The 27152-nt window shown below is 43.0% G+C and overlaps 1 protein-coding gene across 2 annotated transcripts in view; it reads right to left on the bottom strand.

Annotated features, from left to right (window-relative positions):
- Positions 1-613: 613 nt before the first annotated feature.
- LOC141270537 (uncharacterized) overlaps positions 614-27152 on the bottom strand; it is a 41448-nt gene continuing 14909 nt past the window's right edge. For both annotated transcript variants that reach the window (XM_073680585.1, XM_073680586.1), the window contains exons 2-7: positions 23532-23653; positions 19687-19866; positions 19480-19603; positions 19299-19396; positions 19010-19100; positions 614-2195 (exon numbers count right to left, since the gene is read on the bottom strand). In XM_073680585.1, the coding sequence (XP_073536686.1) occupies positions 1021-2195; positions 19010-19100; positions 19299-19396; positions 19480-19603; positions 19687-19866; positions 23532-23609 (1746 nt within the window). In that variant the 5' untranslated portion in view covers positions 23610-23653 and the 3' untranslated portion in view covers positions 614-1020. The remainder of the gene's footprint in view (positions 2196-19009; positions 19101-19298; positions 19397-19479; positions 19604-19686; positions 19867-23531; positions 23654-27152) is intronic.

The raw sequence follows: 27152 nt of genomic DNA, 5'->3' as shown, positions 1-27152 counted from the left end.
CTGCTCCTGTGTTGCCTTCAGAGCTCCTTGCTCAGACTAGACTCGACTCGACTCTCCTAACCCCGCCCCAGATCCAGTTTATAAAGGGCAAGTTCCTCCCCTCCCTGGACTGGGGCAGGAGGCGTTGCTCGCTCTCAGACATGGTATTTCTACCACTGTGGCAACCAGACCCCCTGGGGTGCCACAATACGAAGAGTCAAACATGGTAGTGTAATGGCGTGGGGCAGCTTCTGTAGGATCTGGCTGACTTGTGTCCATCACACAATAAAATCCATATCTAAACAGCTATAAAGTAAATAAAAAAAATAAAAGTGTAGGCATGGCTGAATCAAAGTCCTAACTTGAATCTCATGCAGACGCTGTATTAAGAATATTGATGGGTAGCTCAAGCTCGAAAATCCTCCAGTGTGGCCAAATTCAAACAATTCTCGAAAGAAAAGCAGCCAAAATTCCACTACAGTGCTGTAAAAAAAAAAATCAAAAGTTATTGCAAATATTTGATTTGCATTTGTAACTGCCAAGAGAGGCACATCTACCTATTTGGTTTAGGGGTGCAATTACTTTTACACATGCTTTAAATACATCTTTAATCTTCAATAAATGTAATTATCAATGAAAAGCTGCATTTTGTATTTTCCGGTATTATCTTTATCTTGAAGTAAAAGTAGTTGAATAATTTGAAAATTTTACATGTGACAAATTAGAAGAAACTGTACAACGAGGCAAAGACTATTTCACAGCACTGTACATTTTTAAGTTCTTAACCAACATTAAGTGTTCAAAATTACTTTCTCTATCTCATCAATGACGTATGACTTTATTTTATCTATAACTGTTGTATGTCTATTGTACTGTTTAGAAGTAGAAAAAAAGTCTACCTCTCTGTAGGAGTCCTTTGATGTCTAAGCAGATGTGCTTTGTGCGTATACATTTCAAACATTCAGAACATGAAAATGTTTTTTTTTCTGTGTATGATTTTTGATGGCCATCTAGAGCTAAATACTTTCCACATACATTACATTAAAGTGTTTTTATCACTGTGTGAATTTTTTGATGGTTATGAAGATATAATTTTTTGGTAAAACATTTCCCACATTCTGGACATGAGTATGGCTTCTCCCCTGTGTGAATCTTTTTATGTCTATCAAGATCTGAACTCTGGTTGAAACATTTCCCACATTCTAAACATGAAAATGGCTTCACCCTTGAGTGAACCCACTTATGCTTAACAAGACTTGACTGAGAGATATAACATTTCCCACATTCTGAACAAGCAAATGGCTTTGCCCCTGTGTGAATTCTCTGATGTGTAACAAGACATGATTTCTGGCTGAAACATTTCCCACATTCTGGACATGAAAATGGTTTTGTGCCTGTGTGAATGCTGAGATGTCTATAAAGAACCGATTTCTCTCTAAAACATTTCCCACATTTTTCACAACAATATGGCTTAACCCCCGTGTGCCTTTTATTATGTTTAATAAGAATTTCTTTCCGGTTAAAACATTTTCCACACTCTAAACATGAAAATGGCTTCGCTCCTGTGTGAATATTTTGATGTGTAGCAAGAGATGATTTATCGGTGAAAAGTGTCCCACATTCTGAACATGAAAATGGCTTCACCCCTGTGTGAACCCACTGATGTCTAACAAGATTTGCCTTCTCATTAAAGCATTTCCCACATTCTGAACATGAGTATGGTTTTTCTCCTGTGTGGATTCTCTGATGTCTAAATAGATCTGATTTCTCTGTAAAACATTTCCCACATTCTGAACATGAAAATGGCTTTACTCCTGTGTGAATTCTCTGATGTCTAATAAGATCTGATTTTTCTGTAAAACATTTCCCGCATTCTTCACAAGAAAATGGTTTCTCCCCTGTGTGACTTTTCTTATGCTTAATAAGATTTGATTTCCAGTCAAAACATTTTCCACATTCTGAACATGAAAATGTCTTCTTCCCTGCGGGACCTCTTTGATTTATGACATCTCTTCTGTGACAATTATTTTTCTTAACTTTCTGTGATGAATCAGAAGATGGAACCTGTTCAAAAGGATCAGATGATAGATGGTTGCTGTGAAGGGCTAGATTTGGATTTATGGCATGTTCTTCACATATATCTTGTGTGATACCACGATCATCTGTGCCACAATCTAAAGATATCCAATGTCCATCTGAGCTCCAGGTACAGTCATCTGCCAAGAATAAAACAAAATTATTTTTAAATAGTATCACTTAAAATTTATTCTGCTATTTTATTACAATTATATCTAAAAACATCGACACAAATTACAAGGAATGCAGCAATTTTTAATATACAGCTCTGGCAAAAATTAAGAGACCACTGCAAAATTTTCAGTTTCTCTGATTTTTCTCTTTATAGGTATATTTTTGAGTAAAACATACACTGTTGTTTTAGTCTATAAACTACTGTCAACATGTATTTGAAATTCAAAGCTAAAAATGTTGTATTTATTTGCAGCAAATGATAAAGCGTCAAAATACTAAAAAAGAAACAGTGCTTTCAGACCTCAAATTACTCATGTTTTAACTCAGGAACAGTTCAGAAATCAATATTTGGTGGACTAACCATGATTTTTAATCACAGCTTTCATGCATCTTGCCATGCTTTCCACCAGTCCTTCCATGCTTTCCAATAGAAAACTGTTCAGTGGTCTCTTAATTTTTGCCAGAGCTGTATATTATTAGAGATCACAATCTAATAGACCTCAAAACAAGAACCAGACAATGATGCTAGGCCACCTTCTGCTTTCTTGTTTATGAAGCCAACATCTTTATGAATTCATGTTTCAGGCTATGTGCCCACGTTGCAGAAATGAAGCAGAAAATTTCTGCTTCATTTCCGCATGTCCTCTCCCAGAAAAACGCATGCGGAATTTTGCAAGCGTTTTTCGCGCGTTTATGATGCGTTTGGGACATGCGGAATTGCCTTGCGTTTTTTGTTGCATTGACAAGGCAATTCCGCATGCGTGTCCGCAAAATTAATGGACATGTTGCGAATTTTGGAGCGCAGCATAAACGCTGCGGAAAAATCCGCAGCATGGGCATTGAAATTGCGGATTCTCAGTGGGGACCATAGGGGACGGATCAACGTTTCACAAGCGTTAACGCTGCGGAAATTCCGTAGCATATACGCTTGTAAAACGCTACGTGGGCACATACCCTCAGTGTTGTCTGTCGTTTGTCTTTTTTCCTTAAATGCTCAGTGCAGAATTACAAAGAGAGTGTAACCGAAGCCAGGAGTGGATACAAAAAGGATAAGCCTTTTATATACATTTCCTATCTTAATAATCTACTCCTCACTTTTGTTTAAAGTAAAAATTTAATTGATGTGTTCGGTGAGCGCTGTGGATTTTCTTTCCTGATGGATCTTTACAATAAAGTGTGACCTGTTGCACTGCGCGCCATCTGTGTGCACAGAGATCACTTTTCTCCTGGATTTGTTTGCTGGCTAACAGAGTAAGACCAGGTTCACATTGAATTTTTTGCATATGTCAGTATTTCCGTTGGAGCTTCTTCATGGAGACCTGAAAATGGGATTCAGCCGCAACCCCCAAGAGGCTTATTGACTTTAATAAAGGTAGATAGAGTTACTTTTTGCTCTTTCTGATCTCTGTTTTGACAGTGTCCATCTTGTAGAAGCGGGCACAAAATCATGCTGGACCACGCAGTCAAACACGCTATTGTACCCATCGAGAGTTGTTCCTGAATCCTTCTTTTCAGGGCTTCTCATGGAAGCCCTGGCAGAGTCCGTGATGTGTAAAAAAATGCAATATGAACATAACCTAAGAAGTGCTGACTTAAATTGTATACTGTCTAAATGAGCATAGTGAACTCATTCTCAAAGTAGTGGTCCATCAGGACTTCCAGGAATTTCCCCTCATAATACAAAAGGGATAAGCAAAATCCAGAAGACTCTGCCCCAATGTTATTCTCACATGGCTTGCAACATATCCTTTTGCCTAGGACTTTGAAAAAAAAATCTCTTCCTTGGTAATCCAGAGGAAAGTTTTGAAAATTCTACAAAATCCAATTCATGAAAAAGTCTTATATAGCTGGTCTGTGGAAATTACTGCCAACCTGAAAGCATGGACTTATAACCCTTTTGTATTTACTGGTAAACTCAGGCCACCAACTGCAGTACCAGTTGTTCCTCCCTGATAAATATTGTGTTAACCAGATGGCAGTTTGACACCCTTAAAAGTGACCTTATTTTGGAAACTAAACCCATTGTTTGTTTTTTTAACAACATAGGTATTTCCAAAAATAAGCACACAGTGGATGTTGTAAATTGAAATTTGAAAATATGCCAGTTCAGTGCTTAATATATTGTGCCCAGTTTATGTTTCTGCAGACACGTACCTTGTAAATCATTAAATGGGTTTTCTCTATGACAGCAGTGCCATACATGTAAACACTAACTGCAGTTTGTTCACACTGCAGAGCTCAGAAAAGGGATAGACATTTGGCTTTGACAGACCAAATTGTTTTGGATTGTTTTTTCAAAACCATGTAACTTCTCTAAAGGCTTTCAGCTACCAGTGGGGTAGAAATTCAGTAGATCAAGGAGTGTGAAAATAACTGTGCCTCCAGATTGTGTTAGGAGCTTCCATTTAATGTTCCATTTAATACTAGAACAAGAAGCTTTGATTACCGTAACACTTCCAAATTAGATATCGTTCAGATGGATGATACTATCCATGTTATGTTTCCTCTACATGGATAGATAAAATCGTGATAGGATACATGACAGCAATATCTCCCGCCTGGGACCTCCAAGGGCAAAGATATCATGGAATTTGGGAATTCCATAATGTGTTAAACACTGAGCCACATTCCATGAATAGCCCTGTTATCAGTCACGGAAAAGGAGATATGAGCTAATATAAGCAAATGCCAAACTATAATTTTTGTCAGTCCTGGGAGATACAGTTCACTGCAGTTCTGTTCATTTCCAAAAACGTACATCTTCATAAAAGCCAGAGCCAACTCTGTGACATCAGATTTAGTACATTTCTTCTGTTTATCCTTTTTATTTTATGTAATTGTTTAAACTGTATTGCTTTCTCTATTTTGTAACATCATTATATATTTTTATAAACAATGACTGCTTTTTGGAGTATATATGTAAAAATGTAATAGCTTTGCTCCTTTTGCTCTATAAACCACACCTCTGAAGCAATACGCTAAACTGTAACTGTTGTCCAATCGGCCTGTATAAACCAACTGGTGGTGGCAGCTAGTTCCTTTTGTTATTGTGGAGTTTAGCAGTGATCTACCAGATTATATGTATAGATGTATATATATACAGTACAGACCAAAAGTTTGGACACACCTTCTCATTTAAAGATTTTTCTGTATTTTCAGGACTATGAAAATTGTACATTCACACTGAAGGCATCAAAACTATGAATTAACACATGTGGAATTATATACTTAGCAAAAAAGTGTGAAACAACTGAAAATATGTCTGATATTCTAGGTTCTTCAAAGTAGCCACCTTTTGCTTTGATGACTGCTTTGCACACTCTTGGCATTCTCTTGATGAACTTCAAGAGGTAGTCACCGGAAATGGTTTTCCAACAATCGTGAAGGAGTTCCCAGAGATGCTTAGCACTTGTCGGCCCTTTTGCCTTCACTCTGCGGTCCAGCTCACCCCAATCCATCTCGATTGGGTTCAGGTCTGGTGACTGTGGAGGCCAGGTCATCTGGCATAGCACCCCATCACTCTCCTCCTTGGTCAAATAGCCCTTACATAGCCTAGAGGTGTGTTTGGGGTCATTGTCCTTTTGAAAAATAAATGATGGTCCAACTAAACGCAAACCGGATGGAATAGCATGCCGTTGCAAGATGCTGTGGTAGCCATGCTGGTTTAGTGAGCCTTCAATTTTGAATAAATCTCCAACAGTGTCACCAGCAAAGCACCCCCACACCATCACACCTCCTCCTCCATGCTTCATGGTGGGAACCAGACATGTAGAGTCCATCTGTTCACCTTTTCTGCGTCGCACAAAGACATGGTGGTTGGAACCAAAGATCTCAAATTTGGACTCCTCAGACCAAAGCACAGATTTCCACTGGTCTAATGTCCATTCCTTGTGTTCTTTAGCCCAAACTTGTCTCTTCTGCTTGTTGCCTGTCCTTAGCAGTGGTTTCCTAGCAGCTATTTTACCATGAAGGCCTGCTGCACAAAGTCTCCTCTTAACAGTTGTTGTAGAGATGTGTCTGCTGCTAGAACTCTGTGTGGCATTGACCTGGTCTCTAATCTGAGCTGCTGTTAACCAGCGATTGCTGAGGCTGGTGACTCGGATAAACTTCTCCTCAGAAGCAGAGGTGACTCTTGGTCTTCCTTTCCTGGGGCGGTCCTCATGTGAGCCAGTTTCTTTGTACCGCTTGATGGTTTTTGCAACTGCACTTGGGGACACTTTCAAAGTTTGCCCAATTTTTCACACTGACTGACCTTCATTTCTTAAAGTAATGATGGCCACTCGTTTTTCTTTACTTAGCTGCTTTTTTCTTTCCATAATACAAATTCTAACAGTCTATTCAGTAGGACTATCAGCTGTGTATCCACCAGACTTCAGCACAACACAACTGATGGTCACAACCCCATTTATAAGGCAAGAAATCCCACTTATTAAACCTGACAGGGCACACCTGTGAAGTGAAAACTAGAGATGAGCGTTGTTCTACTCGAACTGTTCGCCAATCTCAAATTCGAGCTGTTTTGGGCGGTGTTCGAGCCGTTCGGCGAACACGAACAATTTGAGAAAAATTCGGCTGTTCGAGGTTATGTTCGATAACTGTTCGTGCACCAAAATCATAACTGGATTTTTTCTCAGTAATGATGAAAAGTAATGTAAATACGCAGTTTGAGTGTACAGAGGGGTGGGGGGAGGGGCAGGGAATGGATCTCTGCAGGAACAATGAAGATCTCCATTTTTTTTTTCTCTTTCCCGAATTTACAGTGGGGAGGTGCAATCTGTCAGCCTATCAGCAGCGCACACACGGAGCGAAGTGCTTTTTTTCACACAAGCAAGGGCATGTGTCATTGGCAGTGTATGTCACATGTCCTTGCCCTATAAGACCAAGCCATTTTCCCCGTCGCCACCATTTTCTCACTGCTGCAGCTGCGTGTTAGACGGCACCGCTGTTGCTGTGTGCGCTATACCTTGTTAATTTCAAGCCAATTTTCGCACAAATCTACAGATAGCTTGGGAGTAGGGAATAGTTGTGATTGCAGTCCTTTTAAGGACTAGGTTACAGCATTTCCTACGACTTTTATCAGGCAGGTCTGTGCTCTTAAATAGATAGATTGTGGGAGTAAAGACTAATTGTAATTGGAGTCCTTTTCAGGACTAGGTTACATCAGTTCCTAGCAGTTTTTGCCAGGCAGGTCTGTGCCAGTGCTGTGCAAGTTTTTTTCACAGCATTTGGCTGAATCTAGCAAAGCTAATCCTTTTTGGCCTATTGCAGAGTGTGTTAGTCAGTGGAGTAGCCTATCTGTGTTGCAAGATATACCACCTGTGTATAGAATACCAATTTTTTTACTGCACCTAGTGAAGTAAAATCTTTTGGGCATAGCATCATTCTATTAGTCCATCTATACTGACCTCCATCAGGTTGCAAATTGAATATAATTTTTTTCTGCATCTAGCTCTGAAAAAATATTGGGCTTCTAGCTGTGTGTGGGACTTGTTGTATTAGTCCATCTATACTGACCTCCATCAGGTTGCAAACTGCATATATTTTTTTCTTCATCTACCTCTGAAAAAATATTGGGCTTCTAGCTGTGTGTGGGACTTGTTCTATTAATCCATCTATACAGACCTCCATCAGGTTGCAAACTGAATATATTTTTTTCTGCATCTACCTCTGAAAAAATATTGGGCTTCTAGCTGTGTGTGGGACTTGTTGTATTAGTCCATCTATACTGACCTCCATCAGGTTGCAAATTGAATATAATTTTTTTCTGCATCTAGCTCTGAAAAAATATTGGGCTTCTAGCTGTGTGTGGGACTTGTTGTATTAGTCCATCTATACTGACCTCCATCAGGTTGCAAACTGCATATATTTTTTTCTTCATCTACCTCTGAAAAAATATTGGGCTTCTAGCTGTGTGTGGGACTTGTTGTATTAGTCCATCTATACTGACCTCCATCAGGTTGCAAACTGAATATATTTTTTTCTGCATCTACCTCTGAAAAAATATTGGGCTTCTAGCTGTGTGTGGGACTTGTTGTATTAGTCCATCTATACTGACCTCCATCAGGTTGCAAACTGAATATATTTTTTTCTGCATCTACCTCTAAAAAAATATTGGGCTTCTAGCTGTGTGTGGGACTTGTTCTATTAATCCATCTATACAGACCTCCATCAGGTTGCAAACTGAATATATTTTTTTTCTGCATCTACCTCTGAAAAAATATTTGGCCTTCTAGCAGTGTGTGGGACTTTCTCTATTAGTCCATCTATACTGACCTCCATCAGGTTGCAAATTAAAAATAATTTTTATCTGCATCTAGCTCTGAAAAAATATTTGGCCTTCTAGCAGTGTGTGGGACTTTCTCTATTAGTCCATCTATACTGACCTCCATCAGGTTGCAAATTAAAAATAATTTTTATCTGCATCTAGCTCTGAAAAAATATTTGGCCTTCTAGCAGTGTGTGGGACTTTCTCTATTAGTCCATCTATACTGACCTCCATCAGGTTGCAAATTGAATATAATTTTTTTCTGCATCTAACCCAGCCAATAGTTTTGGCCTAATACCACAGTTTGGCCACTCAGCTCTGCTCGGTTCCCATCCATTGTTTTTTTGTGCAAACAACTCCAGAGTTGTTAATTAGTTAACCACCAAAATGAGTGGAAAAAGGCCTGCTGCTGGTGGAAAGGGGAATAGGCGTGTTGGGAAGGGGAAAAAAGGTTGTGTCCGTGGGGTAGGTGTTAAAGCAACAGTAACATCTGCAGAAGAAAGACCATCTTCCAGCCAAACTAAAATGTCTACTTCTTTTAGCGGACAATGTGATAAGATCCCTTTCTTACGGCCACGCCAATCGCTACAAATTCCAGATGAGGCACAAAAACAGCAGGTGCTTCAACGGATATCAAGTGCTCCTTTAAGTGGGCTCTCCTCCACATCAACTTCAACATCACAAATACTCCAGTCCTCAAAGGTGTCACCCCAATCGCACTTGCTTCCTCACAGCTCCCAAATCTCGAGCTGCCCGTCTGAGTATGAGGTAGAACAGATGGTTGAGTCTGCAGAGCTGTTTACTCATACTATAGCCTGGGAATCAGAGGTCGACTCCAGCGCTTCTGTGAATCCAGACGAGGAAATGATCTGCACTGATGCCCAGAATCTTTATGAGTCGGATCCAGGACCAGACGCAGAAGGTTCTGACCATAATGTAGACCCTCATTCCCAAACTGTAACTCCTGTTGGTGGAGACAATGAGGAAGACGATGATAAGACTCAAATACCTGATTGGAGCGACAACTTTAGTTTTTTGTCAGGGCAGGAACAGGTTGGCTCTGAGGACGACGGGTGTGATAACGCACAGGGTGATGATGATGAGGTTGGAGATCCCACTTACTGTCAACCCACAGTCAGCCAAGAGATGAGGTCAGCAGAGGAGGTGGAGGAAGATGCTAGTGACGACGAGGTCAGGTTGCGCCTTCCTGGACAGAGACGTAGTACTGGAAGCACGTCAACAACTGCATCCTCAAACACAACTCTGCCTCTCACCACAAGTCGTGGTGGCTCTTCAGGTCGCATGGGTGCTAAGCCTTGCATAGCCTGGGCATTTTTTCAGATCGATAAAGATGACCCAACTCGTGTTATCTGTAACATTTGTCAGCAAAAGCTAAGTAGAGGCCAAAAAATACATAGTTTGAGTACTTCATGCATGAACCGGCACATGGACATGAAGCATAAGTTGCAGTGGGAAGCTCAGTGTGCTACAATGCGGCCTAGCCGGCCGGGCCAACCACCGTCTGCCATATCTTGTGCATCCGCGGCCTCTTCATCCTCTGTGACTGGGGGGACAGCAGTTACACCTGTTTTGGGGCGCAGACCTGCCACCTCTTTACCCGCAACAGCCAGCGTGATTGGCAGGTCATCATTTTCTTTGGAGGTGGTAACACCAGAAAGAAAATGATGTGCCTGCGCTCCACCAGCATGTCGCACACAACATCACCGCTTCTTTGAGAAACTCTGTGTGTGACAGGGTGCATTACACCACAGACACTTGGACGAGTAGGCATGGACAGGGGCGTTACATGTCGCTGACCGGGCACTGGGTAACTATGGTGACAGCAGGACAAGGGGCTGCTGTCCAAGTCTTGCCGTCCCCACGAGTTGTGCGTCAATCCTCTTTATGTCAAAGTTCCTCCACTGCTTCTGCATCCTCAACCTCCTCTCGGTCTTCCACCTGCACCCAAAGCCTGTCTGGTCATGCCACAAGCTTTCTAACTGCGCAGAAGGGATCCTGCACACCTCCTTACTATGCTGGCAGTAGGGCTCAACGTCGTCAGGCGGTTTTTACATTGAAATGTCTGGGAAATGTGAGTCACACAGCTGAGGAGTTGTGGTCAGCTCTGGAGAACCAATTTCATGAATGGTTGTCTCCACTGGACCTGAAACCAGGGAAGGCCGTGTGCGACAATGCTGCAAACCTGGGTGCGGCCCTTCGCCGGGGCAATGTCACACACGTGCCTTGTATGGCTCACGTGTTGAACCTGGTTGTCCAGCAATTTTTAGCCCACTATCCCAGACTAGATGGCCTTCTGCAGAGGGCACGGTCGCTGTGTGCTCACTTTCGCCGTTCGCATCCCGCAGCTCAGCGACTTACATCTCTACAGAAGTCGTTGGGCCTGCCACTTCACCGGCTAAAATGCGATGTGCCTACCCGGTGGAATTCAACTCTGCACATGTTGCAGCGACTGTGGCAGCACCGACAAGCCCTGGTGCAATACGTTCTGACGTATAGCCTGGGCCAACGAGATCCAGAGGTGGGGCAAATCACGCTGGAGGAGTGGTCTCAGATCAGGGACCTATGCACCCTTCTGCACAGTTTTGAAATGGCGACGAAGATGTTTAGTGCTGACGATGTTATTATCAGCATGACTATTCCGGTGATTTACATGCTGGAGCACATGTTAAACAGAATTCGGAGTCAGGTGGTGGCACAAGAGGAGGTGGAGGAAGTAGAGGAGGAGGAGTTGTATGCGGAAGGGCTAACATCTGCAAGGTCCAGACGGTCGGCAGCACCAAGGCGGCAGGCATGTGAGGGTGGGGGAGATGGTTTTACCAGGGCGCATGGTAGCAGCCAAACTAGTGAGGAAGGTGCAGGAGCCCAGGAAGAAGTGGAGGACGAACTGATGGAAGACTCATCAGATGAGGGAGACCTTGATCACATTTCTGTTGTGCGAGGTTGGGGGGAGAGGACAGAGGAAGGAAGCATGATTGTTACCTCGCCACCAACACAACAGGGACTTGGTGCTCCTGGATGCGCAACACACATGAGTGCCTTCTTGCTGCACTACCTGCAACATGACCCTCGAATTGTGAGAATTAGAAATAATCCTGACTACTGGGTTGCCACACTGTTAGATCCCCGGTACAAAAGTAAATTTGCAGAAATTATTCCTGCCATAGAAAGGGATGCACGCATGCAGGAGTATCAGCAGAGACTGTTGCAGAATCTTACATGTGCTTTTCCACAAAATACCAGTGGTGCACGTAGTGAATCTCACAGTTCCAACTTGCCAACCGTGGGACCGTCAAGTGTTCAGCACTCAAACCGTAACAGAACCACAGTATCTGCTGGTAACATCAATTTTGCGGAATCATTTCACCACTTTTTTAGCCCATCCTTTGCAAGGCCACAGGAGACAAGAAGTCTGACACAAAGTCAACGCCTAGAGACAATGGTACAGGAGTATCTCCAAGTAAACATTGAAGCCACGACTGTGTCACTGGACCCTTGCTCTTTTTGGGCTTCCAATCTGGATAAATGGCCGGAGTTAGCCACTTACGCCTTGGAGATCTTGTCATGCCCCGCAGCCAGCGTTCTGTCTGAACGTGTGTTCAGCGCTGCTGGTGGTGTGCTGACAGATAAGCGCACGCGGCTCTCCACTGATAATGTAGACAGACTCACGTTCATAAAGATGAACAAATCATGGATCCGAAACGACTTTTCTACCCCTGTGTCATCCTGGGGAGAGTAAAAGCTTGATGATTGGTTAAAATCACCCTACCAACCGTTTTAATCTTTCAAATTACTAATCATGTTTATCTGTATCTTGACTGGAAAATAATTTGGGCTATGGTGACAGCAGGACAAGGGGCTGCTGTCCAAGTCTTGCCGTCCCCACGAGTTGTGCGTCAATCCTCTTTATGTCAAAGTTCCTCCACTGCTTCTGCCTCCTCAACCTCCTCTCGGTCTTCCACCTGCACCCAAAGCCTGTCTGGTCATGCCACAAGCTTTCTAACTGCGCAGAAGGGATCCTGCACACCTCCTTACTATGCTGGCAGTAGGGCTCAACGTCATCAGGCGGTTTTTACATTGAAATGTCTGGGAAATGTGAGTCACACAGCTGAGGAGTTGTGGTCAGCTCTGGAGAACCAATTTCATGAATGGTTGTCTCCACTGGACCTGAAACCAGGGAAGGCCGTGTGCGACAATGCTGCAAACCTGGGTGCGGCCCTTCGCCGGGGCAATGTCACACACGTGCCTTGTATGGCTCACGTGTTGAACCTGGTTGTCCAGCAATTTTTAGCCCACTATTTTTAGCAGTGTGCAGCACTGATCCTATTAGGCCATCTATACTAAAGCTTCACCAGATTTAAAATTAATAATAATTTTTAGCTGCATCTAGCCCGGAAAATAATTTTGGGGCTCCGAGATGCGCAAGACACATAAGTGCCTTCTTGCTGCACTACCTGCAGCATGACCCTCATATTGTCAGAATTCAAAGTAATCATGACTACTGGGTTGCCACACTCTTAGATCCCCCAAACTTTTCGATCAACCTTTTCATTTTAATAAAGACCAAAAAAATGGTCATTTTTGAAATTATAAGCATTAGCAGGTTGTTAGAAACTGAAATCAAACAGTATTCAACTCAAAACTTTATTCTAGGTGATGTTACATTTTCACATAGGACCCCTTGTTCGAAAGGAGCTTCTGAACTCTCTCGTCCATTGAATTTGTCAGGTTTTGGATGGTTTCTGCTTCAATTGTTTTGCATGAGGACAGAATACCCTCCCAGAGCTGTTGCTTAGATGTGAACTGCCTCCCGCCATCATAGACACTCCTTTTAATGATGCTCCAAAGGTTCTGAATGGGGTAGAGGTCAGGGGAGCATGGGGGTCACACCATAAGTTTGTCCCCTTTTATGCCCATATCAGCCAGAGATGCAGATGTTTTATGTGCAGCATGAGATGGTGCATTATCATGCAGAAAAATGATCTTGCTGTGAAATACACGGTTCTTCTTCTTGAACCATGGCAGGAAGTGCTGTTTGAGAAAATCCACATACATTATGGAGTTCATCTTTAGCGCCTTCAGGGATCCTAAAGGGGCCGACAATCTCTCTCCCCATGATTCCAGCCCAAAACATTACTCCACCTCCTCCTTGTTGGCGCTGTAGCCGTGTTTGCGTGGGGTGTCCATCAACCAGCCATCCTCCACTCCATCCATCTGGACCATCGAGCGCTGCACGGCACTCATCCGTGAACAAAACAGTTTTGAAATCAGTCTTCATGTAATGTTTGGCCCACTGGAGCCGTTTCTGCTTGTGTGAAGTGGATAGAGGAGGTCGACAGGATGGCGTATGCACAGCTGCAAACCTCTGAAGGACCCTGCATCTTGTTGTTCGGGGGACGTTGGAGGCACCAGCAGCTTCAAAAACTTGTCTGCTGCTATGACAAGGCTTTTTTGCCGCTGCTCTTTCAACCTGACGTAATTGCCTGTAGGAAAGAGTCCTCAATTTGCCCTTATCAGCACGCACACGTGTGTACTGTGAATCAGCTACATACTTCTTGATTGCCAAGACACTTCATCCTGATCATCGCACAATGTTGATTGTAGTCATGCCTTGACCTAAACACTCCACAATTTGTTGCTTCTCAGCAGCCGACACATCCTTTTTCTTTCCCATTTTGGCAGAAAATGTAGGCTGCTTAATAATGTGAGACAGCCTTCTTAAGTAGTCTTGCCTTTCATTGGACACACCTGCCAAACTAATTAGCACAGGTGTCTGCAATTGCTTACAGTGATATAAAGAGCCCTGACACACATCACCATCAATGAGTTTAACTGACAAACAAACAAATTCTTCCCTTATCACTCCTAAACACTTTTTGCATAATAATTTGGAACACAGTGTACATGTGCTTTTCCACAAAACACCAGTGGTTCACGTAGTGAATCTTACAGTTCTAACTTGCCAACCGTGGTCTGTATGGAGTTGTTCAATAAAGGGCCCAAAATTAAGATAACATAGATGGGAGAGGTCTCTATGAATAGGAATTCCTAAGTATTTGATACCCTGTGAGGGCCAGGCAAAGGGAAAGTTGGACTGGATGGAATTCTATATGGATTTGGGGAGGGAGACATCGAGGGCCTCAGACTTCGCTGCATTGATTTTAAAATTTGACCATGTAACAAAGTGATCTATTTCAGCCATAACAGCATGGATGGATATATGTGATTGAGTGATATATACTAGGACATCATCAGCAAATAGAGAGCACTTGTACTCGGTGCCTCCCACCTCAATCCACCTAATATTGGGGTTATGGCGAATTGATGAGAGCAGGTGCTCCGTCACTAGGATGTATAAGAGAGGGGACAGAGAACATCCCTGCCTTGTCCCATTGGTGATTGTGAAAGGTGATGAAAATGTTCTGACGCGCCCCCTGGGCCTTGGGACACCCGGAGCCGGACCCTTTTTGGTGGATGCTGGTGGTTGTAGTCTCCGTGGCGGCAACCCGGTTCCGTGGCTCAGGGCGGTCAAACCAGTGGCGGAACTATTTATGTGGTTTTGATGTTTAAATGTCCGACTACGCCACCCGTGGATTGCGGTCAGAGTGAACCGCCGCTCCAGGGCAGACCGCTGAGGCTGGTGTTGTGGGTGCAGCAGAGCGTAGCATAACTCCCCACGGGAGGAGTATAGCCTCAGGGCAGTGTATGCGGAGGATGGGGGTGATGGTGCAGGGCAGCAGCAGTAATGACACGGAGTCAGTGATGCAGTCCAGGGCCTTTACTCACAGTTCTTATTATCCAGACCACGTCTGCAGGTAGCGGCTGCCCACGTCGTACTGTGCTCACCAGGTGAGGGGCTCAGACAACTCCCAGATAACTTTGGAGTGCTTCGCAGGACCCCCTTTGTGTGTCCTTTGTCTGGCCTTTCTTACCAACCCTTCTGTCCGGCTGCCTCGGGCCTCCTCTTGGTAAACTTGGCGCCAGTTTCCCTGACCCTATGTGGTGCCTTCCTAGCGGGTGTAGCGAGGGGCTGCGCCACATAAAATGTCACAGCCTCCTGTTTCTAGCTGAGGGTCGTTTCCTGCCTCCACTAGTTTCGGGGACCGGTCTCCCCCTTTGGCCTGACCCCTCCACGCAGGTGGATTCGGGCGTGCGGTGGCGACTCGCCCGTCCGCACCCCTGAGATCCCTTCGTTCCTCGTTCCTGGAGCCTTCTCCGCTCCTCTTCCTTCCTTCTCCCTCTTCCAGGCCTGGGCCTCTGTTACTAGGCCCGCCTCCGGAGCAGAGCTCATGCAGAGCCCCTGCTCCCTGCCACTTCTGCTCAGACTTCTCTGCACTGAACTAAGATGGTGCCCACCTTTTATACTCCCTTCTCAATGCACCCAGGAACTGCTTCCTCCCTGCTCCTGCACTACAGGGTTCCCCTTCCTCAGTGTTCCCTCCCCCCACTCCAGCCAGGGACAGGGACTGTCGTGCCCATCTCAGGGGCATATTGGTCGCCCTGCCCCACGGCAATGTGGTGTAATGCATGCAGGTGTCGGGCCCTGATCCACACTACATCCTTACCTGAGAGTGATATATCACACCTCTGGGTGAGGTGCAATACCTCTGTAGCAACCGAGCCCTCAGGGTGCTACAGTTCCATTTATCTTCAGCCTAGGTGACGTATTGCGATACAGGGCCGTGATTTTGGCTATAAAAGGGTCCCCTAGACCCCTACCCCAAGCTTTTTAAGAGAATCATATATGGCGTGCCAGGAGACTCTATGGAATGCTTTCTCAGCATCCAACGAGAGTATCTAATTATAAATTTTTAACTGCATCTAGCCCAGGAAATACTTTGTGCCTAGTAGCAGGGCCTGCTAGTCAGCGGATTATCCCGGCTGTTAAGCAAGCTACACCACCTGTAGTTTGGACACTTCATTTTTTCAAAGGAAATGCTTCGGGACCATGGGATACTCAGTGAAGAGCATCAGGAGGCACCCCAAGGCATAGGGGCTCGGACTGGCAGTAGGATGCCTTGCGGTGGACAGCCGAGCTCGATCCTTATAAAAGCTTTTTAACTGCAGCAGCTTTAGTGGAAGCTACTGGAGCTGGAATTACGCGGCTGCTGGCACGAGACTTGCCCTCCAATAGATCCTTGTAAATGGATTTAAAGTGTATTTATTCAAATTAGAGAGACAATTTAAATTAAAAAGCTTAGAGCTGCCTCCACCACAGGGGGGCTCGCTCGACCCACCAGCGGACAGGCACCAGTATTGGGAGAGGGGGGCTGGCCGTCAGGGTTCACCGCGGCTCTGGCACAAACCCGGCGACACGGAGGTGGCACGGGCAGGAGCGGACTGAACGTGTCGGCTTCTCACTTTTTGGATTTTAGAAGGGCATGACATGCCTATATCTGTGTCTCCCCCTCCTTTTACTCCTCCACCTCTTTTCTTTTCGCATGACTATATGTACTTGTCGCTTTTCCATGTGTTAGTTGTGTCTTCTGAGCAGTTTGTCAGCTTTTGGACACCTTTGAAGGTGTTTTCTATGTGTTTCTATGTGTTTTTGTTTGCCTGCCATTGGTTTTAACGGTGTTCGACGAACAGTTCGACGAACAGTTCGGCGAACACACGGGTGTTCGACGAACTGAACCGAACTCGAACACTACGGGGGTGGCTCAACACTAGTGAAAACCATTTCCGGTGACTACCTCTTGAAGCTCATCAAGAGAATGCCAAGAGTGTGCAAAGCAGTCATCAAAGCAAAAGGTGGCTACTTTGAAGAAACTAGAATATAAGACATATTTTCAGTTGTTTCACACTTTTTTGTTAAGTATATAATTCCACGTGTTAATTCATAGTTTTGATGCCTTCAGTGTGAATGTACAATTTTCATAGTCATGAAAATACAGAAAAATCTTTAAATGAGAAAGTGTGTCCAAACTTTTGGTCTGTACTGTGTGTGTGTGTGTGTATATATATATATATATATATATATATATATATATATATATATATATATATATATATATATATATATATATATATATATATATATATATATATATATATATATATATATATATATACACACACACACACACACACACAGTACAGACCATATATATATATATATATATACACATATACATACATACATATACACACACACAGTACAGACCAAAAGTTTGGACACACATTCTCATTTAAAGATTTTTCTGTATTTTCATGACTTTGAAAATTGTAATGGTTTTCACTTCACGGGTGTGCCCTGTCAGGTTTAATAAGTGGGATTTCTTGCCTTATAAATGGGGTTGGGACAATCAGTTGTGTTGTGGTGGATACACAGCTGATAGTCCTACTGAATAGACTGTTAGAATTTGTATTATGGAAAGAAAAAAACAGCTAAGTAAAGAAACACGAGTGGCCATCATTACTTTAAGAAATGAAGGTCAGTCGGTGTAAAAAATTGGGAAAACTTTGAAAGTGTCCCCAAGCGCAGTTGCAAAAACCATCAGGCGCTACAAAGAAACTGGCTCACATGAGGACCGCCCCAGGAAAGGAAGACCAAGAGTCACCTCTGCTTCTGAGGATAAGTTTATCCGAGTCACCAGCCTCAGAAATCGCAGGTTAACAGCAGCTCAGATTAGAGACCAGGTCAATGCCACACAGAGTTCTAGCAGCAGACACATCTCTACAAAAACTGTTAAGAGGAGACTTTGTGCAGCAGGCCTTCATGGTAAAATAGCTGCAAGCAAACCACTGCTAAGAACAGGCAACAAGCAGAAGAGACTTGTTTGGGCTAAAGAACACATGGAATGGACATTAGACGAGTGGAAATCTGTGCTTTGGTCTGATGAGTCAAAATTTGAGATCTTTGGTTCCAACCACCGTGTCTTTGTGCGACGCAGAGAAGGTGAACGGATGGACTCTACATGCCTAGTTCCCACCGTGAAGCATGGAGGAGGAGGTGTGATGGTGTGGGGGTGCTTTGCTGGTGACACTGTTGGGGATTTATTCAATATTGAAGGCATACTGAACCAGCATGGCTACCACAGCATCTTGCAGCGGCATGCTATTCTATCCAGTTTGCGTTTAGTTGGACCAACATTTATTTTTCAACAGGACAATGACCCCAAACACACCTCCAGGCTATGTAAGGGCTATTTGACCAAGAAGGAGAGTGATGGGGTGCTACGCCAGATGACCTGGCCTCCACAATCACAAGACCTGAACCCAATCGAGATGGTTTGGGGTGAGGTGGACCGCAGAGTGAAGGCAAAAGGGCCAACAATAGCTAAGCATCTCTGGGAACTCCTTCAAGATTGTTGGAAGACCATTTCCGGTGACTACCTCTTGAAGCTCATCAAGAGAATGCCAAGAGTGTGCAAAGCAGTCATCAAAGCAAAAGGTGGCTACTTTGAAGAACCTAGAATATATATATTTATTTATTTCTTTATTTTTTTCCCATGAGAAAAATCTGTGTCTTCTCTGTATTTAGTGGTTACTACTCACCTGGATAGTCATCTGTAGGAATCTCCTCTTTACACCACTCATCACCCCTCACATATGTCTCTGTAGTATTAATATGGGCCAGATCTTCACCCTGAAACAAATATTGTAAAAGTCACAGAGAGATGGAGAAGCCCAATCTATAATCAGCTCTAATCCTGCCATCTCCACCTTTCTCATTACACAAGTATAAAACATATAATATTGGTGGATAAAACAAGACTGAGCACAAGACCATCACAGCCATCTACACATCATAGGGGAGATCTCATGACACCTTGTCTCCATCTACCTGATGATCCTGAGGAACATTGGGATCTTCTTGTTTACAGTCCTGTGGAAGAAGAGGATGGGGACATCTCTCTGGTGTTGTCCTCTTACTGGATAGAACTGGAGGAAACACATACAGGGACTGAATTCATGCTTTACATACAGATAATTATAAGCCGTGTGTATTTAGTCATGTCTATTACCTGGTGATGTGAGGGGCTGGGGAACCTCCATCATGACGTCCTTGTACAGATCTTTGTGTCTTTCTAAATACTCCCACTCCTCCGTGGAGAAATAAATGGTGATATCCTGACACCTTATAGGAACCTGACACATACAATGATACAGTCATCCCCCAGATCCCTTCATAGCATTACTGTATAATGTCCCAGCATTCCCAGCAGTGTCACCTCTCCAGTCAGCAGCTCAATCATCTTGTAGGTGAGTTCTAGGATCTTCTGCTCATTGAAGTCCTCATGTATCAGGGGGTGAGGTGGAGGCCCCGTGATTGGGCTCAGGCGTCTTCCCCATCCCTCAGACACAGGGTCCTGACAGCGCTCACTAGGGGTCTTCTTCACTACTGTGTAATCCTGTTTATGGAGAGACACATTAACCCCTTCACCCCCAGCCTCTTTTCACCCTCCTGACCAGTCCAAATTTTTCAATTCTGACCAGTGTCACTTTATGTGGTATTAATCCTAGAGCACTTCAACATATCCCAGTGAATCGGAGATTGTTTTTTCATGACACATTGTACTTCATATTAGTGGTAAATTTAGGTCGATGTAATTAGCGATTATTTATGAAAATTTATAAAAATTATCAATTTTCTAAATTTAAATTTGTACACCCTTAAAACAGATGGTCACACCAGTAAAAATAATTAATAAATAACATTTGCCACATGTTTACTTTACAACACCATCATTTTTTAAACATATTTTGTTGTTAGAAATGTAGAAATGCTAAATGTTTAGCAGCAATTTTTAATTTTTCAACAAAATTTATGAAACTTATTTCATTATTAGGGACTTCACATCTGAAGTGACTTTTAGTGGCCAATATGTCAAAAAATAACCAAAAGTGACCCCATTTTAAAAACATCACCCTTCAAGGTATTCAAAAGCACATTTAGGAAGTTTGTTAACCCTTCTGGTGCTTCAAGGGAATTAAAATAAATTAAAATGTTATTTTCCACCAAAATGTTGCTTTAGCCCCAAATTTTTCACTTTCGCAGGAGAAAATGGACCATACAATTTGTTGAGCAATTTCTCTTGAGCATAACCCCAAATTTGGTCAGAAACTACTGTTTTGGCACATAACATGGCTCAGAGGGAAGGGAGTGCCATTTGAATTCTGGAGTGCAATTTTGTCTGGAATAAATTGCGGGTGTCATGTTGCATTAGAAACCCCGTAAGGGACCCCATTTTGGAAACGACACCCCTCAAGGAGTTCATGTAAGGGTATTGTGAGCATATAGGTTACTGAGGTGCTTCACAGAACTTTATAACACTGGGATGTGAAAATGAAAAAATATGTTTTTTTTCCACAAAAATGTTGCTTTAGCCCCACATTTTCCATTTTCAAAAGAGAAACAGGAGAAAATGGACCACACATTTTTTCGTGCATTTCTCCTTAGTACTACAATGCCCCATATGTGGGGGGAAACTACTGTTTGGGCAGACAGCAGGTCTAGGAAGAGAAGGAGCACTATTTGAATTTTGGAGCGCCATTTTGGCTCGATTAGATTGCAGATGTCATGTCACATTTGAACAGCCACTGACATGACAAAACATCAGAAATTCCCACAAGTGACCCCATTTTGGAAATGACATCTCTCGAGGAAATTCATCTTCGGGTGTAGTGAGCATTTTTAACCCTAAGGCGATTCACAGAATTGTATAATATTGGGCTGAATAAAAGAAAAGTTAAAATTTTTGGCCAAAAAATGTTGCTTTGGCCCCAAGTTTTTAATTTTCAAAGGGGGTAATAGGAGAAAAAAAACTGTATAATTTGTAATGCAATTTCTCCTTAGTATGCCAATACCTCATATGTGATTGAAAACTACATTTGAGGCACAGTGTAAAGCACACAAGGGAAGATGCGCCATATTGGAGTGCAGATTTTGCTGGAATGGTTTGAGGGTGCTTTGTCACATTGGCAGAGCCCCGAGGTGCCAGAAAACCAGACCCCCATAAGTGACCCTATTTTACAAACAACACCCATCAATGAATTCATCAAGGGGTGCAGTGTCCATGTTGACACCACATGTGCTTCACAGAATTTCATTCCATTGGGTGGTGAAGAAAGAATAATTACATTTTATCACTAAATTGATGTTTTCGCCCCAAATTTTAAATTTTTATGAGGGCTAATAGGAAAAAGGGGCACATTTTGTTGTGTAATTTCTCCTGAGTGTGCCAATACGCTACATTTAATTGGGAACTACTTTTCAGGCACAGAGCAAAGCTCAGAAGGGAAGGAGCACCATATTATAGTGCAGATTTGCTGTTATGGTTTGTGGGTGCCATGTCACATTGACAGAGCACCTGAAGTGCCAGAATAGCAGAACTCCACATAAGTGACCACCATTTTACAACCTACACCTCTCAATTAATTCATCTAAGGGTACAGTGATCATATAGACCCCACAGGTTTGTCACTAAATTTTATACCATTGGGCAGTGAAGAAAAAACAAATTACATTTTTACCCCCTCCCCCCAAAAAAAATGTTGCTTTAGTCCCAGACTTTACATTTTAACACTGGAAAATGGGTAAAAATGGCACAAAAATTTGTCACACAGTTTCTAATGAATATGGCAATACCCCATTTGACGATACAGCTTATAATCTTAGTCAGCCAGACGATTAGATTTGTTAAGCCAAGAGAAATACACTATTATCTTTGTGTTGACTTGTAAATGTATGTGTATTTCTGTAGCTGGTCAAGAAGATCATTCTATTTGTATAAAACTGAATGTTGACTTCTCTTTGTTTGGAAACAATGATGTTTATTTACAAGAGCCCCTGTGATACCAACTATGTAAAAAGATTGGATCAAACAATGAGACCTGAGCCCTGTGAGTAATGCCCTCCCTGACCCCGACCTGTGACTGATTATCTTCATATGTAAATATAAAAAGGGGTTTTCTATTCTGCTGAAAAGAGACTTGATACAAAAATTGGAAAGAGACTTAACAGGGAGAATCAAAAATCAGATTCTCTATACACCATCAGCTTGGTAGCATGGCTTTACCCAAAGAGGTACAGATTTGGATTCTACATAATTCCAGCCTAAGGGTAAACAGCCCTGACTGGAAAGATACAGATCTGCTCCATTGGCCATCAGAGAGCCCATGGATACATTTGGGGAGACCAGGTTGGGAGACGATGAAGTCACCTGGCCCCATGGATATGTTGTTTGGGGTTGCCAGGTGGGGCCCTCCGGTCACCTGGAACCCATGGAGACATTTGGAGAAGCCAGATTGGGACCAGCCGGTCATCTGGCCCCATAGAAACTCTTGGAGAGGTCAGGGTGGGACCCTCTGGTCTCCTGGCTTTGTACCTAGGTGGACTGTCAGCTTCCTATGCTTGCCACTACCTCCTCTCTGTAGTGGCCCGCCAGAAGCGGGGGGCCACTGGTTGAGGTAGTTGGCCCTGGAAGTCCCAAAGTCACAGCTGTTCTATCCCATGCAGGCCAGCGGAAAGGTGAGGACTGTGTAATATTGTACCATCTTGGGTATATACTGGGAATGTTCTATGTGTTTATTGTCCACTTGGTGGTGTAATAAAGTATTGCCACACTGTTTTACCCTCACCATGTGTTGTCTGAGTAGTGCTACGCCCACGGAAGACCCCAGGTCTTTACACCCCATATGTGGCTGTACAGTACTGCTGAGCCACATGGCGAGACTCAAGTAGGGAAGGAGCACTATTTGGCTTTTGGAGTACACCTTTTCATAGAATAGTTTGCATAATCCATATACAGAGCGCCTAATTGCCAGAAGAGCAGAATCCCACCTCAGTGCATTGGCTATTATTTAAGCTCCTGTGCCTGTATAATCGCCAGGATGTATCGGCACATCCATTTATGGGAACACACTTCAAATTTGGACATACCGGAATATCCTAAGTCAATAAGGGGTTAATAAATCTCACTACCGACATTTCCAGAGTCCTCACCTCTCCAGTTCTGTCCATCTGTTATTTCCATAGATAAGAATGATGTAATGTGACGTCATCAGAATCTCTTACCTCACCAGTAAGCCGGAAGAGGATCTCTAGGGTGAGGTGTAATATCCTGTCCACCATCTTTTCGCTGTCCCTATCCATCCTTCACGGATTATGAATTAATTAGTATCCTATATTGCAGGAACCTAAATGGAAAGAAGATGGTATTTTGTATGTTTTTACATAATCTCATGTAAAAATACAATTACTAGAGTTTTGATGCCAGTATAAAACAATAATATGGTAGAGCACTTTATACATCTAGAGGTTAAACAAAGACTGTTTATGTCCTCTAAGTTGGGTGTCATGGGAGTTATTAATAAATTCAGATAATGTTAGAGATATTTAATAGTATTTAGAACTCAACGCAGAGTACAACAGTCTTTATTGAGAATATAACTCATTTGTTCACAGTTCATCTCACTACTCCACAAGGAGTTCTGGAATGATAACTCTAGCTGCTACCCTAAGGCTGCGTGCCCACTATGCATTTTTCAAGCGTTTTTGCCGCGGAATTTCCGCAGTGAAAACGCTTAAAAACACTTGGTAATACGTGCCCCATGGTCCCCAATGATAATCCGCATGTGCTGTGCACATGCTGCGGAAATTTCCGCTGTGGATTATCATTGCGGAAAAATACGCAGCATGTCCATTCATTTTGCGGACACGCAGCGTAATTGCTGCCATTGACTTGCATTGAATCGCTTAATATCCGTGTCAGCACATTTGCACACACGGATATTAAGCGATTCTATGTGCGGATGGTACCCGGGTTTGGAGAAGAGGAGACTCTGCTCCAGACCAGGGTACCATAGAACCTGTTAAAAAAAAGATTTTAAAATAAAAAATAAAGATTATACTTACTTTCTGATGGCCCCCGGTCTCCTCAGCGATGCGTCCGGTCAGTTGTATGGGTCGCAGTGGTGTGAGGACCTGCCATGATGTCATTTAGTCATGTGACAGGTCACGCGACCTGTCACATGACTCAATGATGTCATCGCGGGTCCTTCACACGACTGAGACCCATACAACAGACCAGACGGAGCAGAGAAAATACCGGGGGCCATCGGAAGGCAAGTATAATCTTTATTTTTTATTTTTTACCATTCTGATTCTTTTTTTTTAACTATTACTTGGTCACACTATATAAATCCATGCCGGTTGCATGGATTTATATAGTGTGACTAAGTTGTCAAGCACTCTTCCAAGTGATGCTAAAATCTCTTGGAAAAGCGCTTGATAACAAGCATGCAGAAATGCATGCAAAAACGCTTGACAAACGCTTCTACCTGGCAGGAAAAACGCATGTAAAATCCGCATGAGTTTCTCCTCCTGCCAGGGAGAAGCGGAAAAAATATGCAGCATTTCTGCATCGTGGGCACATAGCCTAAGTTTCGAAATGTTCACGAAAAGCACCTTCACCTCAGCTTCTGTAAGCTATGGGTGCATTGTTCAGGCCAAACTTCCCTCAGTACTTAGATTGTGGATTTCAATTGTGGATTGATAGTAACAATTGGAGTTACTATCGGATGAGATGAATATATATTGCCCATGAACACCTTTCATGACCAAGTAAAGAAGGTTGATGTTTGCAATCTGAGTCCTCTATATTTTTCCATAGCTCACATGTGTTGATTGTTGTAGTTTTTTTGTATTTCAGTAGTTAAAGGGAACCTGTTACCAGGTTTTTCCTATATTACCTACAGCCACCACCTTTCAGCCCCATGCGACACCATTCTAAAATGCTCTAAATATGACTCCAATTCACCCTGGAAGGCAAAAAAAACAACCTTTTTTTATACTCACCTGCAGGTGGTCCAGTCCGATGGGCATCGCTGGCCTTCATCCAGCGCCTCCTCTCTTTATGCGATGCAGTCCTTCTCTCCTTTGTGTGGTTACGCATCCTACGTCATCCACAGTGTCCCCACTTCGCGCTCCTGCGCAGGTGCACTTCTCTCTGCCCTGCCGAGGGCAGTGCAAAGTACTGTAATGCGCTGGCACTCTTTGGCCTTTACCCACACAAGTGCAGAAAAGATTTTCAAATCTTACACTCACTTTATGTGGTTATAACTTTGGAATGCTTCTACATATCCCAGTGAACAGAGATCGGTTTTTTAGGTTAATGTGATTTGTTTTTATTTCTGAAAATTTCAGAAATTTGGTGAAAATTTAGGAAAATTTGTAATTTTCGAGTATTGTATGTTCATGCCCATTTTTTTTGATCAATGAAACTTACAATTTTTTTAAGAACCAAAACTATTTTTTTAACAAACTACATCCTTCAATGAATTCATCTAAATGAGTAGTGAGCAAGGTGACGCTATAGCTGTTTCACAAATTGTTATTCCATTGGGCCATGAAGATTTTAAAAATACATTTTTACTACTTAAATATTATTTTAGCCCCAAATTTTTCATTTTCATATGGGGTGAAAATGGCCTCAATTATTTGTGCTCTATTTCTCCTGAACGCGGTAATACTCCACAGGTCAGAAACTACTGTTTATGCACACGGCAGTTCTTGGAAGGTAAGAGTGCTATTGACATTTGAAGTGCAGATTTTACTGTAGTAGTAGTTTGCAGACATCACTGACAAAATTCCTTAAATAACCCTATTTTCGAAATTATACCTCGCTGGGAATTCATCTACTGGGGTAACGACTCCTTTGAGTCCACAAATGTTTTCGAGACATAAGCATGGAGTTGGAGGTGTAGAGTGAAAATTGCAAATATGACATTGTAGTGTCCATACAATGTGCCCTGCTTGTGCTTCTGGAGACACACTCACCGTGAATTGCTAAGTAGGTTCTACCCACTACAGCAATGCCATCCTTGAGGACTCTAACTGCTGTTTAGGCATAACTATTGTGCTCAACAGGCCTGGAGGCAATTGAATGCGGGTGCACGGATTTCGCTGGAACTTTTTGGGATGGAGGGGAGCAATGTTGCTTTTCCAGAGTCTTTGCACTACCAGTGACATGACAAGCCTCTATTTCTATTAACAGACCTTAGTATGACCTTGTTTTTGTGGACTGAGTTGAAGATGTTATTGGTTCCTATTTTGGGGTAAATAACATTTTGTATCACTTTTTCGATTTAGAGGTGCACAAAAGTGTGGTCAACTGTGCTTTTGTGCATGCATACAAAGAGGGGGAGAAAGTCCAGCTGCATGGACAAAAAAATCTTCTCTAACTTTTTCTCTTGAATCCAGATAGCATCAATATTGGCCTAGACAATACAAAACACTGACGAGTATCTGGTGAGTCAAAAGTACTTGACGCACCAGAAACGCGTCAGTGTTTTGACATAATGCAATTGCCGACCAATGACCGGTTGTGCTCTAAGGAGACAAGTCTGGAGACTATGTAGGCCATGGTAGCTCATTTATGCAGGCTACTCACAGTAACACCATGTGGGACTGCTACATTTAGATGTCCAGCCACTGGTTTGATTTACTTAGAAGAGTTCAAAGGTCCAATGAAACGGCAGACACGCTTGCTCCTTTTCTAAAACAAACAGTGAAATGAGTAAACTCTAAAGGAGCAGCTAGATGAGCCCCTTCACTTGGCCTCAAGATATTCACTTATGATTCCTTTCCTTGGAAGTAGCTGTGTAAGCACGACCATCAGCTGCAGCATCTCTACAT

The sequence above is a fragment of the Phyllobates terribilis genome, unplaced genomic scaffold, assembly GCF_046119375.1.
Source record: "Phyllobates terribilis strain yellow unplaced genomic scaffold, ASM4611937v1 Scaffold_5__5_contigs__length_657084704, whole genome shotgun sequence".
NCBI classification, from domain to species: domain Eukaryota; kingdom Metazoa; phylum Chordata; class Amphibia; order Anura; family Dendrobatidae; genus Phyllobates; species Phyllobates terribilis.
This window is presented reverse-complemented; position numbering and strand designations above follow the sequence as displayed.